This window comes from Oncorhynchus kisutch, unplaced genomic scaffold, assembly GCF_002021735.2.
Source record: "Oncorhynchus kisutch isolate 150728-3 unplaced genomic scaffold, Okis_V2 scaffold1169, whole genome shotgun sequence".
NCBI lineage: Eukaryota > Metazoa > Chordata > Actinopteri > Salmoniformes > Salmonidae > Oncorhynchus > Oncorhynchus kisutch.
In genome coordinates, this window is record NW_022263114.1 from 2,174 (window position 1) to 22,613 (window position 20,440).

The following is a 20,440-nucleotide window of genomic DNA, read 5'->3' on the forward strand; positions in this document are numbered from 1 at the left end:
GGGATTATAGCCCTTTATCGCTCCGTTCTTTTCCCCAGCGAGTCAAGGAAACAACGTGCAGTAGGGGAGAAACACTGCAAAATGCTAAGAATGCTTTTCATATTATTAAACCGCAAAGTGGTCCAGGCTGGCACAGCACGGTGGTCCAGGCTGGCACAGCACGGTGGTCCAGGCAGGCTCAGCACAGGGAAGGGTTGTGCTGTGTTCTAGCCTAACAGGAAAAAAAACACTACTACTGGAACACTGTTGTTTTGTTTGTTCAGGCCCAGTATCGACACTACTACTGGAAAACTGTTGTTTTGTTTGTTCAGGCCCAATATCGACACTACTACTGGAACACTGTTGTTTTGTTTGTTCAGGCCCAGTATCGACACTAGTACTGGAACACTGTTGTTTTGTTTGTTCAGGCCCAGTATCGACACTACTACTGGAACACTGTTGTTTTGTTTGTTCAGGCCCAGTATCGACACTACTACTGGAACACTGTTGTTTTGTTTGTTCAGGCCCAGTATCGAAACTACTACTGGAACACTGTTGTTTGTTTGTTCAGGCCCAGTATCGACACTACTACTGGAACACTGTTGTTTTGTTTGTTCAGGCCCAGTATCGACACTACTACTGGAACACTGTTGTTTTGTTTGTTCAGGCCCAGTATCGAAACTACTACTGGAACACTGTTGTTTTGTTTGTTCAGGCCCAGTATCGACACTACTACTGGAACACTGTTGTTTTGTTTGTTCAGGCCCAGTATCGACACTACTACTGGAACACTGTTGTTTTGTTTGTTCAGGCCAAGATTCAGTGGAGGCTTCTGAGGGGAGGACGGCTCATAATAATGGCTGGAACGGAGAGAATGGAATGGCGTCAAACAAATGTAAACCATGTTTTTGATGTATTTGATAGCATTCCACCTATTCCACTCCAGCCATTACCAAGAGCTCGTCCTCCCCAATTAAGGTGCGACCAACCTCCAGTGCCAAGAGTGAAGAAACACAGTTCGAGTACAGGCCACAATCTTGTTTTACCTGTCCTTGGGATGAAATGTATGATGTAGGCTGTGAATGACGGTTATGTGATTGATGTTTGTCCGGGCTATCCCCTACTCCACTATCATATACATAGTGTTCTGACTCTGCAGTTATGGCAGACAACTCAAACCTCTGTAGAACTTAGACAGCATAGAAGAGGGATGTCCCATACAATGTTATGGGGCTCAGTGGTATTTAGTATGAGTTGATAAGATTCTTACTAGACTAGGACCAAACCTTGGGTGTTGAACCATAGCATTGTGAGATCACATCCTCATGTTTCTATTTGTTCATCCCGGAAACCCTTAGACCCAGTCCAATTCCCACACCGCCCCAACAGATGACGCGTTCTCTGTTGCACTCCACACTGCCCTTTCCCACCTGGACAAAAGGAACACATGTGAGAACGCTGTTCATTGACTACAGCTCAGTGTTCAATTAATCCATCAAATGGCCACCTGGACTATTTGTATTGACCCCCCCTTGTTTATTATCTATGCATAGTCATTTTACCCCTACCTACATGTTCAAATGACCTCGACTAACATGTACCCCCGCACATTGACTCGGTACCCCCTGTATATAGCCTTATTATTTTCATTTTACTTGATTAAAAAAATGTGTTTTCTTAACTGCATTGTTGGTTAAGGGCTTTTAAGTACGCATTTCACGGTAACCTGTTGTATTCCACGCATGTGACAAATAACATTTGATTTGATTGTATAGGAGGAGTACAGGGCGGAGGGCATCAGCTGGCACAACATTGACTACATCGACAACACAGGCTGCATCAACCTCATCAGTAAGAAGCCCACTGCGCTGCTCCACCTGCTGGATGAGGAGTCCAAGTGAGTCCATTAGTCTCTCTCTCTCTCTCTCTCTCGCTCACTCTCGCTCTCTGTCAGACCTGGGTCAAAATACGACCTGTGATTCCACTCCGTAAGACTGACTAGGTGATGTTATAGTGGAGAACATTGATACTCTGTAATGGGAGATATTCAGGTCGCATCATAATGCAGACTCTATGAAGTCTTAAAATATACATAACCTGATATCCTAACAGTCCTCATCTGATGACAGACCATTTTAATAAGCATATTTGAATTCATTCATAAGCATGGCTGAAATTTGACATTTTTGTTTCAGTACAACATCCTGGTAATTCCCTCTCCATGTGCTGTAACTAAATGGTCTGCTTCTTCCTGATCTGGACACTGACACACTGAATTCCTCCCACTTGAAATAGCTGGAAATCGAGTCCCTGGCACTCTGTTTTTCATAGCTCAAGTTCCCCTTAGCCTCCCCCTGTCCCACTCTTCCTGTCCTCTTCCTGTAAGCTGTTGGTTTACTGTGAACACTTCTGGCAGTGGACTGCTGTGCAGCGTCTCTAAAGGCATGAGAGAAAGCAGGAGTTTATCGTCCTCCTCTGGCCAACCACATTCTCCCTATGGGAGAGTTTGACTCTTAGGTGTAAATCTAAGATCAGCTCACCCTCCATTAATCCCTGCCTTAGCCATTATCGGGGGAAATATAAAACTGACCTTACGTCAGTGTTCATGGGTGACTACATTCTATGGATGTTGGAACCACCCGTAAGTCTTTGTGCTCCTGTATAATCAGAATCATTATTCAATAGGGACCAGAAGAGGGGAGCGGAATGAATAGGTGTCTGTCCGTCTGTCTGTGTTCCTGCGTGTGTCTCTGTGTTCCTGCGTGTGTCTCTGTGTTCCTGCGTGTGTCTCTGTGTTCCTGCGTGTGTCTCTGTGTTCCTGCGGTGTCTCTGTGTTCCTGCGTGTGTCTCTGTGTCTCCTGCGTGTGTCTCTGTGTTCCTGCGTGTGTCTCTGTGTTCCTGCGTGTGTCTCTGTGTTCCTGCGTGTGTCTCTGTGTTCCTGCGTGTGTCTCTGTGTTCCTGCGTGTTGTCTCTGTGTTCCTGCGTGTGTCTCTCTGTTCCTGCGTGTGTCTCTCTGTTCCTGCGTGTGTCTCTCTGTTCCTGCGTGTGTCTCTGCTCGTGTTTCTGCATGTGTCTCTGTGTTTCCTGCGTGTGTCTCTGTGTTCCTGCATGTGTCTCTGTGTTCCTGCATGTGTATGCATTATCTCCCTGAGACATGATGACACCAACCCCTCTGCCGTCCTTGTCCCAGCTTCCCCCAGGCCTCTAACCAGACTCTGCTGGACAAGTTCAAGCGGCAGCATGAGGGCAACGGCTACATTGAGTTCCCCGCCGTCATGGAGCCCGCCTTCATCATCCGCCACTACGCCGGCAAGGTCAAATACGGGGTCAAGGTCAGTGTCTGACTGTCTGGGTCAACAAGAGCTTCATGTGTGTGCCATAGCATCCTAGCTTAAATCATTCCATTGAGTGGAATAGAAATATATGTAGGACAAACTACTGTTTACTCTGGCAGGTATACTCCTGGAAAGGACCATGTGAAAAGAGAACATCAGAGCCAGCATGGTTCAGGTTAGCACGGCAGTGTTAAGGATATAGGGGTCACCTCAGTGTGTGTGTGTGTGGGGTGGGGTAATTCAAGTCAGGCAAGATGTTTCATGCATTTGGTCATACAGTATGCTGTAGCTGGCAGGCGCACACACACACACACACACACACACACACACACACACACACACACACACAGTAATGAGCTGTGAAGACTTACACATACCTGTACAGGATGATTTGTTAATCACTCTCCTATAACCCAGACCTCAGACTTGGCAACCAGGAATATGTCACACATTGTGCAGGTCTGGGCAGTCGTGTTTCGATCAACTGGTTTCTGTGTCGTCTCCTGCGAACTACAAACGCTTCATTCTCTCTTGCACTCATTCAACCTGTTCATTTCCATGGGATTTACTATTGTTGTGTTTGGATGGAACAGAGTCCAAGCAACATTTGGCAATATATGAGGAATCAATCAATATAATTACCCTGCGGAGAGGAGCATTAAGAAAGGTTTTAATTAGTGGTGTTGCAATCCAGTTCAAACCGAGTCCATCCTCTATGACATGGCTTCTTTAGGGACATGGTTTCTTTAGGGACATGGTTTCTTTAGGGACATGGTTTTGGAAACCTCAGGAGTTCTGCCATACAAGAAGCTGCCTACCTGTTCCAATGAAAGTCTCACCTGAGAGGAAATTAAAAGCTGAAAGATGTATTGAAGCTGAGCTTATGTGTACGTTAAACTGAGGGTGAACTGAGTGCAATGCTTAGCTCTTCTCTCGCTCTTTCTCTCTCACGCACCCATACTCTCTCCCTTTCTCTCTCTCTCCTCTCTCTCTCTTACACGTACACTCTCGTTCTCCCTCTCTCTTTCTCTCGCTCTCACGCTCACGCACACTCTCTTTTTATCTCTGTCTCTCTATCACACTCCCGTATCCCCACACAGGACTTCCGGGAGAAGAATACGGACCATATGCGTCCGGACATCGTGGCCCTACTGAAGAGCAGCAAAAACGCCTTCATCTGTGGCCTGATGGGCATCGACCCCCCAGCCACCTTCCGCTGGGCTGTCCTCAGAGCCTTCTTCAGAGCCATGGTGGCCTTCAGGGAGTCTGGGAAGAGACATGTACACAGGAAGACTGGTGAGTGTGCTGCACACTGGGTCCTTTTCCCCCTTTAGGCTCCTGGGTCCTTTTCCCCCTTTAGGCTCCTGGGTCCTTTCCCCCCTTTAGGCTCCTGGGTCCTTTCCCCCCTTTAGGCTCCTGGGTCCTTTCCCCCCTTTAGGCTCCTGGGTCCTTTCGCCCCTTTAGGCTCCTGGGTCCTTTCGCCCCTTTAGGCTCCTGGGTCCTTTCCCCCCCTTTAGGCTCCTGGGTCCTTTCCCCCCTTTAGGCTCCTGGGTCCTTTTCCCCCTTTAGGCTCCTGGGTCCTTTCCCCCCTTTAGGCTCCTGGGTCCTTTTCCCCCTTTAGGCTCCTGGGTCCTTTTCCCCCTTTAGGCTCCTGGGTCCTTTTCCCCCTGTTAGTTCCCGGGTCCTTTTTCCCCTGTTAGTTCCTGGGTCCTTTTTTCCCCCCTTTAGGCTCCTGGGTCCTTTTCCCCTTGTTAGTTCCTGGGTCCTTTTTCCCCCTTTAGGCTCCTGGGTCCTTTTCCCCCTGTTAGTTCCTGGGTCCTTTTCCCCCCTTTAGGCTCCTGGGTCCTTTTCCCCCTTTAGGCTCCTGGGTCCTTTTCCCCCTTTAGGCTCCTGGGTCCTTTTCCCCCTGTTAGTTTCCCGGGTCCTTTTTCCCCTGTTAGTTCCTGGGTCCTTTTCCCCCTGTTAGTTCCTGGGTCCTTTTTCCCCTGTTAGTTCCTGGGTCCTTTTTCCCCCTTTAGGCTCCTGGGTCCTTTTTCCCCTGTTAGTTCCTGGGTCCTTTTCCCCCTTTAGGCTCCTGGGTCCTTTTCCCCCTGTTAGTTCCTGGGTCCTTTTCCCCCCTTTAGGCTCCTGGGTCCTTTTCCCCCTTTAGGCTCCTGGGTCCTTTTCCCCCTTTAGGCTCCTGGGTCCTTTTCCCCCTGTTAGTTCCCGGGTCCTTTTTCCCCTGTTAGTTCCTGGGTCCTTTTCCCCCTGTTAGTTCCTGGGTCCTTTTTCCCCTGTTAGTTCCTGGGTCCTTTTTCCCCCTTTAGGCTCCTGGGTCCTTTTTCCCCTGTTAGTTCCTGGGTCCTTTTCCCCCCTTTAGGCTCCTGGGTCCTTTTCCCCCTGTTAGTTCCTGGGTCCTTTTCCCCCCTTTAGGCTCCTGGGTCCTTTTTCCCCTGTTAGTTCCTGGGTCCTTTTCCCCCTTTAGGCTCCTGGGTCCTTTTCCCCCTGTTAGTTCCTGGGTCCTTTTTCCCCCTTTAGGCTCCTGGGTCCTTTTCCCCCTGTTAGTTCCTGGGTCCTTTTCCCCCTTTAGGCTCCTGGGTCCTTTTTCCCCTGTTAGTTCCTGGGTCCTTTTTCCCCCTTTAGGCTCCTGGGTCCTTTTTCCCCTGTTAGTTCCTGGGTCCTTTTCCCCCTTTAGGCTCCTGGGTCCTTTTTCCCCTGTTAGTTCCTGGGTCCTTTTTCCCCCTTTAGGCTCCTGGGTCCTTTTCCCCCTGTTAGTTCCTGGGTCCTTTTCCCCCTTTAGGCTCCTGGGTCCTTTTTCCCCTGTTAGTTCCTGGGTCCTTTTCCCCCTTTAGGCTCCTGGGTCCTTTTCCCCCTGTTAGTTCCTGGGTCCTTTTCCCCCTTTAGGCTCCTGGGTCCTTTTTCCCCTGTTAGTTCCTGGGTCCTTTTTCCCCCTTTAGGCTCCTGGGTCCTTTTCCCCCTGTTAGTTCCTGGGTCCTTTTCCCCCTTTAGGCTCCTGGGTCCTTTTTCCCCTGTTAGTTCCTGGGTCCTTTTCCCCCTTTAGGCTCCTGGGTCCTTTTTCCCCTGTTAGTTCCTGGGTCCTTTTTCCCCCTTTAGGCTCCTGGGTCCTTTTTCCCCTGTTAGTTCCTGGGTCCTTTTCCCCCTTTAGGCTCCTGGGTCCTTTTTCCCCTGTTAGTTCCTGGGTCCTTTTTCCCCCTTTAGGCTCCTGGGTCCTTTTTCCCCTGTTAGTTCCTGGGTCCTTTTCCCCCTGTTAGTTCCTGGGTCCTTTTTCCCCTGTTAGTTCCTGGGTCCTTTTTCCCCCTTTAGGCTCCTGGGTCCTTTTTCCCCTGTTAGTTCCTGGGTCCTTTTCCCCCTTTAGGCTCCTTTTTAAAGGGAAATGTATATATATTTTTAACTTCATATTCATCCTCTCCAGCACTACCCAAACATCAACATATGTGAATATTGCACGTTTCCCCTCCTCTCAAGGAAATATTTTTTGAGGGAGAAATGATGCACATCATTGCTGTGCATCATCGGATTTTAACCAGTTATGAGTAGGCATTGCCTACTAATTGGTTTATTTTTAATCAAGCCTTTAGTAGACAATTAGTAAGCAATTAGAAGGAAATGCTTACTCATAATTGGTTAAAATGATGCACGCCAATGATGTCATTGGAGAAAAAAAATATAGCAAATTTTTTTACTACATAAAACATAGAAACGCATCATTTTCACACGTGGTGCTGTAGATGATGAAGTTGAAACATTATGAAATGTCCCTTTAATTCAAGTACACCAGTCATAAGGCTTACAGAAGTTATGTAGCTATAAATTATGAGGCGTGTGTCTGTGCGAGTGGACCCCAGTGCAGCCAGGGCACATGCTGTGTCCCATACCCTTCTCTGTTTGTATCCTGTAGTGTGTGTGCCTAGTGCTGGTAGTACTGTCCTGCATTCAGTAGCTAGCTCTGCTAGCTTCCACTCTATATGACTGCCTTCTGTCCCTCAACCCTTTAGTCTACAGTGGTGCCTTCTGTCGCTCAACCCTTTAGTCTACAGTGGTGCCTTCTGTCCCTCAACCCTTTACTCTACAGTGGTGCCTTCTGTCCCTCAACCCTTTACTCAACAGTGGTGCCTTCTGTCCCTCAACTCTTTAGTCTACAGTGGTGCCTTCTGTCCCTCAACCCTTTAGTCTACAGTGGTGCCTTCTGTCCCTCAACCCTTTAGTCTACAGTGGTGCCTTCTGTCCCTCAACCCTTTAGTCTACAGTGGTGCCTTCTGTCCCTCAACCCTTTAGTCTACAGTGGTGCCTTCTGTCCCTCAACCCTTTAGTCTACAGTGGTGCCTTCTGTCCCTCAACCCTTTAGTCTACAGTGGTGCCTTCTGTCCTTCAACCCTTTAGTCTACAGTGGTGCCTTCTGTCCCTCAACCCTTTAGTCTACCGTGGTGCCTTCTGTCCCTCAACCCTTTAGTCTACAGTGGTGCCTTCTGTCCCTCAACCCTTTAGTTGACAGTGGTGCCTTCTGTCCCTCAACCCTTTAGTCTACAGTGGTGCCTTCTGTCCCTCAACCCTTTAGTCTACAGTGGTGCCTTCTGTCCCTCAACCCTTTAGTCTACAGTGGTGCCTTCTGTCCTTCAACCCTTTAGTCTACAGTGGTCCCTTCTGTCCCTCAACCCTTTAGTCTACCGTGGTGCCTTCTGTCCCTCAACCCTTTAGTCTACAGTGGTGCCTTCTGTCCCTCAACCCTTTAGTTGACAGTGGTGCCTTCTGTCCCTCAACTCTTTAGTCTACAATGCTGCTACTTCTTGTCTGCCTGCACTGAACATAGACACATTGACATTGTGATTCAGCCATATGAACTGTATACTCCTAAATAACCAAATATAGCCTTTTTGATTCCTAAACACACTTTAACATAGTGTAACTTCTAGCTTCCATGCTGACAAAGCAGTAAAGACATTGATTCATTTCCTTATGAGCGTCAATACCAACTGCAGGGGCCCCATACCAATTGACGGAAATGTGTGTCAGAAAAATTACTCAATGTTCAAATTCTTGATTACTCATTCAGAAATGCCCTCACTCCAAATGTAAATGTAACACTGTCAAAGGGGACATCACTGGTGACATCACTGGTGACATCACTGGTGACATCACTGGTGACATCACTGGTGACATCACTGGTGACATCACTGGTGACATCACTGGTGACATCACTGGTGACATCACTGGTGACATCACTGGTGACATCACTGGTGACATCATGATCTCCTACAGCTGACAGCGTGTGAAGGAGGGGAAATAGCCTGCAGGTTAACTCTGTCACCGTTAGTCAAACTCACCCTCCTAGAACCACAATGGATCCCACCTCTGACCCCAACTGCAGTTTGAATGTAGTGTATATCCTCTCTCCTGAACGTCTGGCAGGTATCTCTCTTGTAGTCTGCTGCTCTTCATTCTTCCTGCTGTCTAATCTGTCTTTTCTCTCTTTCTTTTTTTCTTTCTTTTTTTCTTCTCTTTTGTTTTGCTTCCCAAGGGCATGATGCCGCTGCTCCCTGTGCAGTTTTGTGCAGTGTGGATAGTTTTAGCTTTCTGCATCACCCTGTGCATCAGAGAAGTTTAGAGATCCTGCAGAGGTGCAAAGAGGAGAAGTACAGTAAGACTGCATTTCCCACAATACCCCTCTCTCCTCACGTTCATGCAACTGTGAGGGGTAACCGTAGGGGTGAGGTAGACCAACAGCATCAGACCAGAGACATTTTAGTAAATAAACATTGTGATGGAGTTGAATTATAGCACTCTTTAGATATCATTTTTGTGAGGGGGAACTAATTTAAAACCCCAAGATCTCTTGTTTACTCTTCATTAAAATCATTAGTTTAGTTCCATAGCATTTGTCATCCACCTGTACTGTCTAGATATTTAGTAGGTGAACCAAGAAGGCATAATGTTTCTATTCATCCTTCCATTAAATTAGATGCTTGTTGGTCTCCTCTCCCCCTCCCCCAATCTCTGCATGTACCTGTATGTGTCTTAACAGCCAGTCTTGCATGTGATCTAGTATGTGCCTATGCTAGTCCCCCCCCCCCCCCCACACCTTCTCACTAACTCTGTGTTTGTGGGGCGACCCAGCACTGAACGGTCCTGTTAGCATGGTGACAGGCACTCTAACTTCCTGTTTAATCCAAGCTGTGGTCTGGGGTAAGACACAGTAACACCACTAGTCTCCACCACCACAGACACATGCAGTGTTGTCACCATGTTGCCCTGGTGGCCCTGGCCTGTTACCTTGCGCTGGTACCTGCTCAGGGGCGTAGATCAAGGGTCAACTCACTGGTCCACCATGTCACTAGTCTGCACCCCCCCACAACACACAGACACACCTAAATTAAATATAGAGAACATCTAGCCTATCAGAGGGCATGGTTGTGCTATTACCTTATTGTTTGTTTATGCTTATCCTGTTACCATATTTCAATCATCTCAGATCTACTTGAAGTGCCCACAGGTAGGGTCTAGGGGCCGATCTGGACGGGTAGGGTCTAGGGGCCGATCTGGACGGGTAGGGTCTAGGGGCCGATCTGGACGGGTAGGGTCTAGGGGCCGATCTGGACTGGTAGGGTCTAGGAGCCGATCTGGACGGGTAGGGTCTAGGGGCCGATCTGGACGGGTAGGGTCTAGGGGCCGATCTGGACGGGTAGGGTCTAGGGGCCGATCTGGACGGGTAGGGTCTAGGGGCCGATCTGGACGGGTAGAGTGTCCATGTAAGGGATGGAGGGGTTTCCGTCCCTCCATCTCACACTCATGTAAATCTAACTAACCTATTCACACACAAACCAATAATATCACTCAATTGTTCTAGAAAAAATAACACATTCTTCAATAATATCCCTCTTCAAAGTGTTCTAAAAAAATACACAAGGTTGTTCAACATCAAGTCCACACCAAGCACAGTTTTTAAGAGCTTGTAGCCAACAGTTTTTTCTTCTCTTTTTACCCTTCAACAGCGTGGGATATATATAACATACTGATGATACTGAAAACCAAATAGCATACAGCCTTGAACCAGTCTGAAATGAGTCGCTAGAATGTAGTTCACTTCAAATCACTTTCTCAGTGATGGGATGCTTTCTAGATGCTCTGTTTTCTCTCACTGTGTATGATTGGCAGAGGTTTCACGACTTGAAGATGGAATGTTGGTGTATGGATTACATCATCTCCTCTGCCAACTGTCATAAGCCAATCAGATTGAGGGAAACCCCACAGCTGCCAAAAACACAGCCGTCACAGTTATTGAAAAATGCTTTCCTGACAAAACCGGTTTGTTTTCTCCCATTGGAGGCCAACAATATCTCACTCAAATAGGTGCCTCTGAATTGAGTGTATGTATATTTTGGCTTCAGAGCTACAATGGTTCATTTAAACATGATCCAGAAGCATCCATTGTTCTTTTAAATGCAACAATTCAGCTCAATTATATTTGGCATGTTTGGATATTTGACCACAAAGTCATAGATTCTCCCCTCATGTATATCGTCATGCAATTCTTCATAGAATACCATCTTCTGAGAAAATAGATGTTTCTTGGAATATCAGGATGAATCATGGGTTTATATAAACATTTCGTTTTTGGGGAGTTAGAATCGTGGTTCTTAGTGTTGGACCTTCCCAATTATAAAAGGCATGTTTCCAATAACTGTCTTTAAGTGTTTGTCCATACAGTGAACTAAAACCTTTGTTAATCATTAGTCCAAACTAAACTGAGTAACGCTTCCAAAGTGGATCTTCCAGACTTCCATAATTGTCACAACCACGCTAACAGCCAAACTCACTGTGAACCTCCATTATGCTTAGCACTATATAACCCGGTTTAAATCAGACATTTGGATACATGTAACTGTCATTATGACATCATTACAACCAGAAACAGCCCAGTTCTGTCCACTGAGTTAGAACTGGTATTGTCCTGGGGTCTAACATTGGTCTGGTTTTGGCCTGGTCCATCTTTGCGTGTCCTCTCACCTTGTGTTCTCCTCCTTCCCTGTCTCTCCTGGCTCAGGTGTGGTCAGGAAGAGTCTACGAACACCGCTGTCGGACCTGCAGGGCAGCAACACGCTCAACGAGAAATCTCCACGGTAAGACCACCTGTGTACTGTACGGTGTATGCTGAGATATGTTGTAGCCTAGCGGTTAACAGCATTGGACCAATAACCAAAAGGTTGCTGGTTTGAATCTCTGAGCCGACTAGGTGAAAAATCTGTCTGTGCCCTTCTCCTGTAAGTCGCTCTGGATAAGAGTGTTTGCTAAATGACTAAAATGTTGATGATTCTGTACTAAGGAGCGTCACTGCCCTGGAAACTCTGGAGTGTGTTCAGCAATGACGCTCCCCAGTACAGAAGAGGGTTGTTTAATAATGACGCTCCCCAGTACAGAAGAGGGTTGTTTAATAATGACGCTCCCCAGTACAGAAGAGGGTTGTTTAATAATGACGCTCCCCAGTACAGAAGAGGGTTGTTTAATAATGACGTTCCCCAGTACAGAAGAGGGTTGTTTAATAATGACGCTCCCCAGTACAGAAGAGGGTTGTTTAATAATGACGCTCCCCAGTACAGAAGAGGGTTGTTTAATAATGACGCTCCCCAGTACAGAAGAGGGTTGTTTAATAATGACGCTCCCCAGTACAGAAGAGGAGGGTTGTTTAATAATGACGCTCCCCAGTACAGAAGAGGAGGGTTGTTTAATAATGACGCTCCCCAGTACAGAAGAGGGTTGTTTAATAATGACGCTCCCCAGTACAGAAGAGGAGGGTTGTTTAATAATGACGCTCCCCAGTACAGAAGAGGAGGGTTGTTTAATAATGACGCTCCCCAGTACAGAAGAGGAGGGTTGTTTAATAATGACGCTCCCCAGTACAGAAGAGGGTTGTTTAATAATGATGCTCCCCAGTACAGAAGAGGGTTGTTTAATAATGATGCTCCCCAGTACAGAAGAGGAGGGTTGTTTAATAATGACGCTCCCCAGTACAGAAGAGGAGGGTTGTTTAATAATGACGCTCCCCAGTACAGAAGAGGAGGGTTGTTTAATAATGACGCTCCCCAGTACAGAAGAGGAGGGTTGTTTAATAATGACGCTCCCCAGTACAGAAGAGGAGGGTTGTTTAATAATGACGCTCCCCAGTACAGAAGAGGAGGGTTGTTTAATAATGACGCTCCCCAGTACAGAAGAGGGTTGTTTAATAATGACGCTCCCCAGTACAGAAGAGGGTTGTTTAATAATGACGCTCCCCAGTACAGAAGAGGGTTGTTTAATAATGATGCTCCCCAGGACAGAAGAGGGTTGTTTAATAATGACGCTCCCCAGTACAGAAGAGGGTTGTTTAATAATGACGCTCCCCAGTACAGAAGAGGGTTGTTTAATAATGACGCTCCCCAGTACAGAAGAGGGTTGTTTAATAATGACGCTCCCCAGTACAGAAGAGGAGGGTTGTTTAATAATGACGCTCCCCAGTACAGAAGAGGAGGGTTGTTTAATAATGACGCTCCCCAGTACAGAAGAGGGTTGTTTAATAATGACGCTCCCCAGTACAGAAGAGGAGGGTTGTTTAATAATGACGCTCCCCAGTACAGAAGAGGAGGGTTGTTTAATAATGACGCTCCCCAGTACAGAAGAGGAGGGTTGTTTAATAATGACGCTCCCCAGTACAGAAGAGGAGGGTTGTTTAATAATGACGCTCCCCAGTACAGAAGAGGGTTGTTTAATAATGATGCTCCCCAGTACAGAAGAGGGTTGTTTAATAATGATGCTCCCCAGTACAGAAGAGGAGGGTTGTTTAATAATGACGCTCCCCAGTACAGAAGAGGAGGGTTGTTTAATAATGACGCTCCCCAGTACAGAAGAGGAGGGTTGTTTAATAATGACGCTCCCCAGTACAGAAGAGGAGGGTTGTTTAATAATGACGCTCCCCAGTACAGAAGAGGAGGGTTGTTTAATAATGACGCTCCCCAGTACAGAAGAGGAGGGTTGTTTAATAATGACGCTCCCCAGTACAGAAGAGGAGGGTTGTTTAATAATGACGCTCCCCAGTACAGAAGAGGGTTGTTTAATAATGACGCTCCCCAGTACAGAAGAGGGTTGTTTAATAATGACGCTCCCCAGGACAGAAGAGGAGGGTTGTTTAATAATGACGCTCCCCAGGACAGAAGAGGAGGGTTGTTTAATAATGATGCTCCCCAGTACAGAAGAGGAGGGTTGTTTAATAATGATGCTCCCCAGGACAGAAGAGGGTTGTTTAATAATGACGCTCCCCAGGACAGAAGAGGAGGGTTGTTTAATAATGACGCTCCCCAGTACAGAAGAGGAGGGTTGTTTAATAATGACGCTCCCCAGGACAGAAGAGGAGGGTTGTTTAATAATGACGCTCCCCAGGACAGAAGAGGAGGGTTGTTTAATAATGACTCTCCCCAGGACAGAAGAGGAGGGCTTCCACTGCCCCCTAGAGCCCTGTACCCCCTAATTAACCCCATAACATCAAATCAAATCAAATTTATTTATATAGCCCTTCGTACATCAGCTGATATCTCAAAGTGCTGTACAGAAACCCAGCCTAAAACCCCAAACAGCAAGCAATGCAGGTGTAGAAGCACGGTGGCTAGGAAAAACTCCCTAGAAAGGCCAATACCTAGGAAGAAACCTAGAGAGGAACCAGGCTATGTGGGGTGGCCAGTCCTCTTCTGGCTGTGCCGGGTGGAGATTATAACAGAACATGGCCAAGATGTTCAAATGTTCATAAATGACCAGCATGGTCGAATAATAATAAGGCAGAACAGTTGAAACTAGAGCAGCAGCACAGTCAGGTGGAAGTTGAAACTGGAGCAGCAGCATGGCCAGGTGGACTGGGGACAGCAAGGAGTCATCATGTCAGGTAGTCCTGGGGCATGGTCCTAGGGCTCAGGTCCTCCGAGAGAGAGAAAGAAAGAGAGAAGGAGAGAATTAGAGAACGCACACTTAGATTCACACAGGACACCGAATAGGACAGGAGAAGTACTCCAGATATAACAAACTGACCCCAGCCCCCCGACACATAAACTACTGCAGCATAAATACTGGAGGCTGAGACAGGAGGGGTCAGGAGACACTGTGGCCCCATCCGAGGACACCCCCGGACAGGGCCAAACAGGAAGGATATAACCCCACCCACTTTGCCAAAGCACAGCCCCCACACCACTAGAGGGATATCTTCAACCACCAACATGACATTACTGCCCCCTAGATCCCCATACCCCCTAATTAACCCCATAACATGACATTACTGCCCCCTAGAGCCCTGTACCCCCTAATTAACCCCATAACATGACATTACTTCCCCCTAGAGCCCTGTACCCCCTAATTAACCCCATAACATGACATTACTGCCCCCTAGAGCCCTGTACCCCCTAATTAACCCCATAACATGACATTACTGCCCCCTAGAGCCCTGTACCCCCTAATTAACCCCATAACATTACTTTACTGCCCCCTAGAGCCCTGTACCCCCTAATTAACCCCATAACATGTCATTACTGCCCCCTAGAGCCCTGTACCCCCTAATTAACCCCATAACATGACATTACTGCCCCCTAGATCCCCATACCCCCTAATTAACCCCATAACATGACATTACTGCCCCCTAGAGCCCTGTACCCCCTAATTAACCCCATAACATGACATTACTGCCCCCTAGAGCCTCATACCCCCTAATTAACCCCATAACATGACATTACTGCCCCCTAGAGCCTCATACCCCCTAATTAACCCCATAACATTACTGCCCCCTAGAGCCTCATACCCCCTAATTAACCCCATAACATTACTTTACTGCCCCCTAGTGCCACATACCTCCTAATTAACCCCATAGCATGACATTACTGCCCCCTAGATCCCCATACCCCATAATTAACCCCAAAGCATGACATTACTGCCCCCTAGATCCCCATACCCCCTAATTAACCCCATAGCATAACATTACTGCCCCCTAATACCCCATACCCCCTAATTAACCCCATAGCATGACATTACTGCCCCAGTATACAGCAAGTGGCAAAAGACCACCCTTAGAACAATGCTTTTGTTGCAAGAGGGCAAGTCTTGGACTGTTACACAAGTCCTGCTAATATGATTTGGAGGAGGAGACACACAGACACACACACCTGCACACACACACACACACTCAGGGTTACTAAGTTAGTGCTAAAGTCCACATGCAGCTGTTTCCTGCATGATGTCAGGTCAGAGTTATGTGTTTCAGGAGACGGATAAATACTGGCTTTCGGTAGGGGTCTTCTCAGATGGACGCTACAGTACAGTACTGTCTGTGGTCCAGAGGGGTACTCTGAAAACAAACATATTCTGTAGCCGTTCCTCCTTGTGGCATACACAGCATTAGAGGAACATTGTTTAAAAACCTCTACAGGATCGTTGGGTCCCCCACGGGATGGTTGAGCTAAAGTAGGCTAGTGCGATTAGCATGAGGTTGTTAGTAACAAGAACATTTCCCAGGACATAGACATATCTGATATTGGTAGAAAGCTTAAATTCTTGTTAATCTAACTGCACTGTCCAATTTGCGATTACAGTAGAAGAATACCAATCTATTGTTTGAGGAGAGTGCACAGTTATGAACTTGAAAATGTATTAATAAACTGATACAAAAGTTTGAACAGAAATGCAATGGTTCATTGGATCCGTCTAAAACGGTGCACACATTCTGCTGCCATCTAGTGGCCAAAATGTAAATTGCGCCTTGGCTGGAATAATACATTATGGCTTTTCTCTTGCATTTCAAAGATGATTGTACAAAAAATATATTTTAAACGCATGTTTTTTTCTTTGTATTATCTTTTACCAGATCTAATGTGTGTTATTCTCCTACATTAATATCACATTTCCACAAACTTCAAATTGTTTCCGTTCAAATGGTATCAAGAATATGCATATCCTTGCTTCAGGTCCTGAGCTACAGGCAGTTAGATTTGAGTATGTCATTTTAGGTGAAAATTGGATAAGGGAGCGGATCCTATTAAAGGGACAAGTATCCATATTTCAGAACTGGCAACTGAAACATGTCTTACTCATTTTCATATTTCTAGGGTTAGTCTCAAGTGTTGTCAGGGTGGAAACCTTATTTATTTCCACCAGGACATTTTGTTTATATTGCTTTAGTACAATAACTGTAATTCCCTAGTCAACGGAGTTATCGGTCTCTAGTTTAAATCATCAAAACTTATTGGGAGGCCTATTTAAATTGGAAATATATCTCACCACTGGGTTTCAGGATTTACTCTGTTCTTTATATGAATTTTGGACGTGATTACTTCCTGTAGCTTGGCTAAAGTAGGTATTTTGGATCTCTTCCATGACTTCTATGAAGAGAAATCTAAACAGGTCCTGCTAAGTCCAAACCAAGAGAGACAGCCATTTATGCTCAGTCTTATTTTCAATCTGTCTCCACTGTCCAAACTATTCTTGGCTGGGAATGCACGAAACAGAGCAAAATATGCCATGTTTTCCCCCCTCTGTTTAGCCACAAAATATTGCAAAAACCATGGGATCCTAGACTGTGTCGTAAAAGCCAAATACTTTGAGACCTCAGTGTTGTTTTACTCTGACTTAGCAAATAAATACTTTGGTGTTCATAGTTTTTTTATTCAAATAAAACCCTAAGACAATGAGTAACCATTTTAATTTGGGTGACCACATCAAACGGTACAATCCGGAAACAAATGGCTTGCTTTGTTTCCCCTCATATTTAATGTAGAAGTGGTTTGTGTAACAAACAGTCTTCCATCTTTCGAGATGGAAGACTCCCAACAACACTACTGTACTGTAAGTCTTCACCTGATGCCACCCCTTGGACACGTGTCTAACCTCTGACCCCGTCCTGCTTGTAGGAAAGCCCCCACATTAGTAACATTATATATGTACTCCCGCATGGATACCGTGTTTAACGTGTCGTTGTGTGTGGCCACAGACCCAGTAGGAGGTGGTGTATAAATCATTATGGGTCAGAGTGTGAAAACAAACATCCCTCCCTGGCTGCTGGGATGGCTTACCGGGTGGAATCCATGATGGATATCCTTCTCCCCAGTCCTGATGGCTTACCGGGTGGAATCCATGATAGATGACCTTCTTCTCCCCAGTCCTGATGGCTTGCCGGGTAGAATCCATGATGGATCTCCTTCTCCCCAGTCCTGAGGGCTTGCCACGTGGAATCCATGATGGATGGCCTTCTCCTCCCCAGTCCTGATGGCTTGCCAGGTGGAATCCATGATGGATCTCCTTCTCCTCCCCAGTCCTGACACAGTAAACTACCAGTGGTTACTCAGGAGTGTCTTTCTCTCTCTCTCTCCTGACTCCTACCCTCAGGGCTTAAGGGGTTTGGTGTTAGGGGGTTTGGTGTTAGGGGTTGACCGTTAACCGACCCGAGCCGCTGTGTTGATAGAAAAACCTGCTGTTTGTTCAGGCGCTTGGCTAGGATGACCAGGGTTTACCTTGAGGCCTGAGGCTTTACACTGCTGAACCTATGGCTAGGATAGCATATCCCATTTGTAGTTGTGCTTAATATGTCTACAGGACATGAAATACAGTCAATGTTGGTCAAGCATTTTCTTATTTAAGCTTTTTCCCAGCTCCTTCCAAGTTGTCCAGCTAAAATGAAATCTCTATTTTCTCAAGGCATATTTTTAACTGTGGATCATTTGAAACTTCCTAACCAGGGATGGTGTGGGCTGGAATGGACGTGGTGGGCGTCAGAGCCGCCTGTCATCCAGCGGGTCCAACACGGAAGAGGACGGAGGAATTTTTGTCAACTCCACCAGCAGCAAGCTCCTGGAGAGAGCCCACGGCATCCTCATGTGAGTGACTCAACATCTTAGTTTAACCTCTCTGGGATATTCGGGAAGGTAACGTCCCACCTCACCAACAGCCAGTGAAATTGCAGGGCGCCAAATTCAAAACAACAGAAATCCCATAATTAAAATTCCTCAAACATTCAAGTATTTTGCACCATTTTAAAGATAAACTTGTTGTAAATCCAGGCACAGTTTCTGATTTTCAAAAGGGCTTTACAACGAAAGCATACAACAATTATATTAGGTCAGCACCTAGTCACAGAAAAACACAGCCATTTTTCCAGCCAAAGAGAGGAGTCAGAAATAGAGAGAAAATGAATCACTAACCTTTGATGATCTTCATCAGATGACACTCATAGGAATTCATGTTACACAATACATATATGTTTTGTTCGATAAAGTTCATATTTATATCCAAAAATCTGTTTACATTGGCGTGTTATGTTCAGTAGTTCCACTTCCACTTCTCTTTAATGCAACCGCTGTGTCAGATTTCAATTTTTTTTTTTTACAGAAAGAGCACACCATGCGATAATCTGAGTATGGCGATCAGACAAAAAAACAAGCCATACAGATACCCGCCATGTTGTGGAGTCAACAGAAGTCAGAAATAGCATTATAAATATTCACTTCACTTCATCAGAATGCACTCCCAGGAATCCCAGTTCCACAGTAAATGTTTGTTTTGTTCGATAAAGGCCATCATTTATGTCCAAATACCTACTTTTTGTTCGAGTTTAGTACACAAATCCAAACTCAGGAGGCGCAGGCAAGTCCAGGCGAAAAGTCATATTACAGTTCGTAGAAACATGTCAAACGAAGTATAGAATCAATCTTTAGGATGTTTTTATCATAAATCTTCAATAATGTTTCAACCGGAGAATTCCTTTGTATGTAGAAATGCAATGGAACGCAGCTAACTCTCACGGGAGCGCGCGAGACTGAGCTCATGGCACTCTGCCAGACCCCTGACTCAAACAGCTCTCATTCCCCCCTCCTTCACAGTAGAAGCATCCAACAAAGTTCTAAAGACTGTTGACATCTAGTGGAAGCCTTAGGAAGTGCAATATGACCCCATAGACACTGTATATTCGAGAGGCAATGACTTGAAAAACTACAAACCTCATATTTCCCACTTCCTGGTTGGATTTCTTTCTCAGGTTTTTGCCTGCCATATGAGTTCTGTTATACTCAGACATTATTCAAACAGTTTTAGAAACTTCAGAGTGTTTTCTATCCAAATCTACTAATCAAATCAAATCAAATGTATTTATTTAGCCCTTCGTACATCAGCTGATATCTCAAAGTGCTGTACAGAAACTCAGCCTAAAACCCCAAACAGCAAGCAATGCAGGTGTAGCAGCACGGTGGCTAGGAAAAACTCCCTAGAAAGGCCAAAACCTAGGAAGAAACCTAGAGAGGAACCAGGCTATGTGGGGTGGCCAGTCCTATTCTGGCTGTGCCGGGTGGAGATTATAACAGAACATGGCCAAGATGTTCAAATGTTCATAAATGACCAGCATGGTGGTATAATAATAAGGCAGAACAGTTGAAACTGGAGCAGCAGCACGGTCAGATGGACTGGGGACAGCAAGGAGTCATCATGCCAGGTAGTCCTGGGGCATGGTCCTAGGGCACAGGTCCTCCGAGAGAGAGAGAAAGAAAGAGAATTAGAAAGAGCATATGTGGGGTGGCCAGTCCTCTTCTGGCTGTGCCGGGTGGAGATTTTAACAGAACATGGCCAAGATGTTCAAATGTTCATAAATGACAGCATGGTCGAATAATAATAAGGCAGAACAGTTGAAACTAATTATATGCATATTCTAGCTTTTAGGCCTGAGTAGCAGGCAGTTTACTCTGGGCACCTTTTTATCCAAGCTACTCAATACTGCCCCCCAGTCCCAAAGAAGTTAACACTGGTCACCCACCCACCACCAGCACTGCTTAAGTTACTGTCAGGAATGACTTTCTGTCTAAAACCTCCTACACCACTCCTTAAGTTACTGTCAGGACTGACTGTTTCTGTCTCAAACCTCCTACACCACTCCTCTTTATGCCCTATTTTGGCCTGGTAGAGAAGACGCAGTGTAGATATTCTTCTAAGTCCCTAAAACCATCTGCTTTCTTTTACCAGGAGAAACAAAAACTACAAATCAAAGCCCACTCTTCCAAAGGTAAGCCACCTTGTGTAGCCACCTTGTGTAGCCACTTTGTGTAGCCACCTTGTTAAGCCACCTTGTTAAGCCACCTTGTGTAGCCACC

General features: G+C 46.1%; 1 protein-coding gene across 1 annotated transcript in view; it reads left to right on the forward strand.

Annotated features, from left to right (window-relative positions):
- Positions 1-1,754: 1,754 nt before the first annotated feature.
- Positions 1,755-20,440, forward strand: part of LOC109881495 (unconventional myosin-IXAa) — a gene marked incomplete at its 5' end in the record, with an annotated part of 74,471 nt that continues 55,785 nt past the window's right edge. Inside the window, 7 exons of the mRNA XM_031817846.1 lie at positions 1,755-1,876; positions 3,170-3,311; positions 4,415-4,610; positions 8,830-8,949; positions 11,353-11,428; positions 18,044-18,181; positions 20,313-20,352. Coding sequence (XP_031673706.1) covers positions 1,755-1,876; positions 3,170-3,311; positions 4,415-4,610; positions 8,830-8,949; positions 11,353-11,428; positions 18,044-18,181; positions 20,313-20,352 — 834 coding nt within the window. The remainder of the gene's footprint in view (positions 1,877-3,169; positions 3,312-4,414; positions 4,611-8,829; positions 8,950-11,352; positions 11,429-18,043; positions 18,182-20,312; positions 20,353-20,440) is intronic.